The 5,411-nt window shown below is 36.7% G+C and overlaps 1 protein-coding gene across 1 annotated transcript; it reads right to left on the reverse strand.

Moving 5' to 3' along the window:
* Positions 1 to 318: 318 nt before the first annotated feature.
* LOC149253080 (uncharacterized protein At2g39795, mitochondrial-like) lies at positions 319 to 2,293 on the reverse strand. The gene is made up of 3 exons (XM_089459867.1): positions 1,774 to 2,293; positions 1,339 to 1,682; positions 319 to 933 (listed from the first exon to the last, which is right to left on the reverse strand). The coding sequence occupies exons 1-3, from the start codon at positions 2,032 to 2,034 to the stop codon at positions 774 to 776; spliced, it is 765 nt and encodes a 254-aa protein (XP_089315993.1). The 5' UTR covers positions 2,035 to 2,293; the 3' UTR covers positions 319 to 773.
* Between the last annotated feature and the right edge of the window lie 3,118 nt (positions 2,294 to 5,411).

The following is a 5,411-nucleotide window of genomic DNA, read 5'->3' on the forward strand; positions in this document are numbered from 1 at the left end:
TGATTGAAATCATGGTTTGTAACTTTGTAATCTTAAAAATAAGTTTTTTCATTAGAAAATAATTATTATGTATTTTTTCCATTTCCAGTTTATGGAATCTCCAACTCAAGTTCGAATCATGGTTAAATAATTCTGATTTCAATTCTGATTTTTAAAACTATGGTTGATACATAACTAGCTACCAATACAAAAATGTCATTTGCATTTTATTTCACAACAAATTTCTAGAAAACATGGAAGCTAAACTTGCAAACCACAACATCACAACTGATCTTCTAGGGAGTTAGAAGACACCAATGAAGTAAATTGTACCATGAATAATGCTCAAAAAAAATCTAGAAAATATAGCTGCTAAAATTACAAACCGCATCATTGTAGGAACTTCAGGGCAATTTGCAGACAGTTAATTAAACTGTACCATGAATAATTGCACCATTCTTCTCTTCTCTAAACTTTGATACTGACCAGTCCCTTTTATTGGCTGATGCATAATTAGCTACCCAAACAAAAAAGTATGTCATTTACGTTGTAAGTAACATACTCCTTGCACTCCTGGCATATAACACAGGATAGTGCATATAACACAGGATATCAAAAACTTGAAATACAGCAAAGTTTTCTCAAAAAATTGGCAGGGGAGTTTACAACGCCCATAAATTAAACAGTACCATGAATAATGAAACCAATTTCTTCTTCTCTTCACTAAAATATTGATCAGGCCCTTTCCTTGGTGAATGCATAACTAGCCACCAAAACAAAAATGTCATTAAGTACTACTTCTCAACAAATTCCTTAACATTCTTCAACCAATTAGTATACTCCTTGCTCTCCTTATTTATCATATACTCGCACAAGTAATTTGATAGGCTAGGTGTGATGCCTCGCAATTCTAAGTATTTATGAAAGCCCTTCTGCAAATTCTCGTCCAAGTCACTGCAAGCCAAAAGGAAAAAGAGAGAGTGAGTCCGTCAATAGCCCAACTTTGATAAATCTAAGACAACCCTGAAAGGCCCTGAAAGCCAAAAAAATCCAAGCTCATAAATCCCCAAAATCCCAGAGAGCCTGAAACACCCCTAAAACTTAAAACCAGCAAAACCCTAGATGCTCGAAAATTCACACCCTTTAAACCCCTCATGTCCCCAAACCATTAAAACTCTAGAAACCCCATAGACCTATAATCAGAACTTTGAGAACCTTGAATTCAAATAAGCATAAAGTATAAACCATATAACCTTAAAAGCCACAAAAATATGAAATTCCGGAGACTAAAGGTCCTGCAAACCCTAATAAAACTAAAATGATGAAAAACAGATCAGGAATATGAATCATGATACTCACTTGAAGGGAGGCCCCTCATACGGAATTGGATCAACTGCTTCTGCTTCTGTCGGCTGCTTATGCTTGACAGCCATGCCCTCAATTGAAACCTCGTCGGAATACCCAGTGCAAATAAACTCGAGGAAAGGACCTCCTCCTTTGGCAACAGTGACCGTTAAATTCACTTGGATCCCCCCTGACGTGGTATCACTACCACTGCCTTCTTCATCGTTATCGTCATCAACATCCCCGGAAAGAACTTCAACCTTTATTTCCTCGTTACCATATTTCCTCCGGAGTGTAATCGTCTGAACGCCTGGTAAATCTTCTATCTCAAAGGGTATGTTGCCCTCAGGTTTGACATCCTGCGAATACATTCAACATAACGTAATCATGACTACCCGAAGCTTTTCATAGCGAGATTGCATATTTGTAAAGACTTTGCTTCTACTTTACCTGCGCGGGAGGGTCTGATTCAATCGCACACTGAATCTCCTCATCGAGCACTGCCAGGAGGTTTTCTTCGTATTTCGACTTGGCTGCTGTTGCAGTAGCCGCTCGGCTTGGAACCCATGATGCACCTTTCGTTATTTCTCTCCTACAGCGGTTTTCAAATAAAGCCCCAAGGGCTGAATGAATTAATCTCTGCTGCTTTAGGGCTCTGAAGGCCACTGGTGCAACAGATGAGGCAGCCCTGCGACAATAAAACAGAGCCATTGCGACAAAAATTTAAAGGACCACTATCTGCTATTTAAATCGAAATCGCAGATACGCTTAAGTACCCAAACTTCGTAGATAAATCAGAACCACAGCTAAAATTCGTAAAAATATATCAAAGACCACTACACCCAACTAAAACCCTGTCGAGCGTTTAGGGTTTAAGACTTTGGAACAAAATAGCTTTATTTTTTATAAAACCCTGTGTACACTAAACCCAACTAAAACCCTCTCGAGAGTTTAGGTTTTTAGACTCTGCAACAAAATAGCGTTATTTTTTTCATAAAACCCTGTCTAGTTTAGGGTTCAAGTATTTGGAACAAAATACATTTATTCTATTGTAGAACCTGTTTACGGTGTAGGGTTTAAGAATTTGGAATAAAATAGCTTTATGTTTTTATAAAACTTTGTCTACTTTAGAGTTTAGGAATTTGGTACAAAATAGGTTTTCTATTTGGTTTTATTTTAAACTGTCTTAGATTTATTGTTTTTTTAGGGTAAGCACAATCTAATTATCTAGGTAATATGCTTTGATAAGATAATGATTTTTTGTAGTTTAAAATATATTTTTGAATACATAAATGGATTCAAAATATATTTTTGAATACATAAATGAATTCAAAACTCTGAAAAGCTCTCGGGATATTAGAATTTTGCAAATTAAACAACTTAAAATTATGATTCTTAAAAATCTCTACCACATTTTTGACAGAATTAACCCAAAAAAATGCCTAGAAAATGGTTATTTCAACTAAACATATATGGAATTGAGGATGCAAAGTGATGAAAATTATACAAGTTAAAATATATGCACTTGGTTTTAATATATGTACCTTTTTTTAATAAGTTTCCATATTTAAACAAAATTTTAAAGAGTGTTAGAGTTTTACTGCGAGATTTTTAGCTCTGAGAGTTTCAATGGGTATAGCACTTATTTTGTGGTTAGATGACCAGATCCAACAAGACTTCGCCTCTGCTTCCACCCCATGCTCCAAATATCACTACTTTTAATCCATTAGTTGCAAATAGACCACGATCCCAGAAGGCAAAGCCTTCTCGTTTTGTCAAGGAGCTGGAAGAAATTCCAAAGGTTGAGGTTTTTGTGCCACAGTTAAGAGCACAAGCCTTGCAACTAGTTGAATATGGCGTTGTAGGCCAATTCATGAGGATTTGGCCCTCCCCACATTCTGTGAGGTTCGGGGTTGAAAAGAAAATTAGAAACCCGTGATTAAGGGTTTTGTCACTTTGGCTTTTTGCGGAAAAGGTTTTTTACCTTCTTTTTTTAGATTAAAGATGATCGAGACCTAATATTTCGAAGAAGGTTTTACTTCATGGGGACCCAATGGATTGATGGAGCCCAAATTTTAACCCTGAAAGTGATGTCCCTATTTGGGTAAAGCTCTCTTTTTTGCCCCTACATCGCTGGAACGATATTACTTTCAGAAATATTGGCAATGTACTTGGGAAATACATTAATCAAGTCAAGCCACTAGAGGGGTTCTTCTCCTATGTAAGGATATGCGTGGAGGTATATCTAGATAAGGGATTCCCAACAACAATAACCCTAAATCTAGATAGTTGGATGCATATTCAAGAGGTTGACTACACTCGGCTTCTTTTTAAATGCAAAGTTTGCCATGAATATAGCCACTTTGCAAGAAGTTGCAAAATGAAGCCAAAGGAGTAGCAAAAACAAGGGAATGAAGGAGAAAAAAATGCCAAAGCAGCCATATCATAATGGGAACAAAGAGAAAGGACCATCTTTTCGTGAGCTATCCACTTTGAAGGGGATGGAAGGGTCTAGTAAAGGCCAAAATGAGAAAGATAACAGCTTTAGGGCTCTTAATTCAATGACTGGAGAAGGGGAAATTCTCAAAACCAATGTACAAGAATAAGTACAAAATTTGGGATCACAACATGAACCAAAGAAAAATGATGAATCCATGATGCCATTAGAAAATGATCCAATATGTGGCAAACAGTTAAATCTTCCTCCAAAGAGGAACAATTCCTATCCCCTAAAAGCTCCAAATTGGGCCCTTCCTTTTTTAGCTCAGTTGATGAGATGTTGGAGGCAGAGAGGCAAAAAGAATTAGAAAGGCTCTAATGGAAGGTTGGTCAACAGACCAATAGAGAGTAAGGCACAAAAAGGAAATGGGAACACGGGCAATCTTAGATCCAAAACTAAAGGGATATAGAAACACCATAAAAGGAGGCAACTCAACCCCTTAGTATGGAGCTACTCACACAACAAGCAATGAGGATCCTCTCTTGGAGTTGTAGGGGATTGGGGTCAATAAAAAGGATGGAGAAAGTGAATATTTGATCAAGAAAGAGATACCCTTAGTTCTCCTGCTCGAAGAGACAAAAAAAGATGATAAAGAGGTCCCACAAAATCAGCACAAGATTTAGAATGGTTGTGGGATTATTTACATTAGCGCAAGAAGAGCTTAAGGATGGATATCCACCATGGTGGTCTCAATCTTTGTTTAAATTATTGCAATCTAGTTCAAAATATCATTGGTTGGCTACTCATTTTCTACATATTCTTTCACATTAGGTATGGTTATTTACATTCCTATTCAATTCAGAGAAAACATGATTATTGGAATTCCTTAGTGGCCCTCAAGGACACGATTTTAGGATCAAAATGCATATTGCGTGGCAACTTCAATACAATCTTGCATCAGTGAGACAAAAAAGGTGGATCTCACGTTCAAGATCAGTTCCAAGAACATTTAGAAGACCTTGTCCATACAATAAGTTTGTTAGATATAAAGTCTTCCACTAATAAATTCACTTGGAGCAATAAGCGGACTGGACTAAGCCATATTGCTACCAAGTTAGACAACTTTTTAATTTCAGTTCATTCTTATACCAAAAAATATTGGTCAATTCCAAAATCCTCCCTTGGATCAACTTAAATCACAAGGTGATCACTCTTGACATCTTAGAAGACATTGAGTTCAGGTCATTACCCTCTCGTTGTTTTCCAATTTTGGCAAACTCACCAAACTTCAATGAGATAGTGAAGAAGGTTTGGAGCAAGTGGGTATTGGGAAGCCCTGTTACGATATGGGAGAAAAAGATCAAGCGCTTGAAGCTTGCATTAAAACAATGAGATCGAGACCAACAATTAGAAAGATAGGGAAAGATACATGTACATTTAAACAGAATGGAAATAATATAGGATAAGATGGGGAATGGGTTAGTGACACATGATTTGTTGCAAGAAGAGAAGAATTTACAACCTATCATAAATCTCTCAAAGAGGAAGAATAGATTTGACGTTTAAAATTCCGGAGCATTTGGTTAAAGGAAAAATATATGAACACATTTGCTTTCACAAGCAAGCAAAAAAACAAGTCTGGAAAAAC

This window comes from Pinus tabuliformis, chromosome 7 (assembly GCF_031772625.1).
Source record: "Pinus tabuliformis cultivar Carrire ecotype Pingquan chromosome 7, CPIR1, whole genome shotgun sequence".
NCBI classification, from domain to species: Eukaryota; Viridiplantae; Streptophyta; class Pinopsida; order Pinales; family Pinaceae; genus Pinus; species Pinus tabuliformis.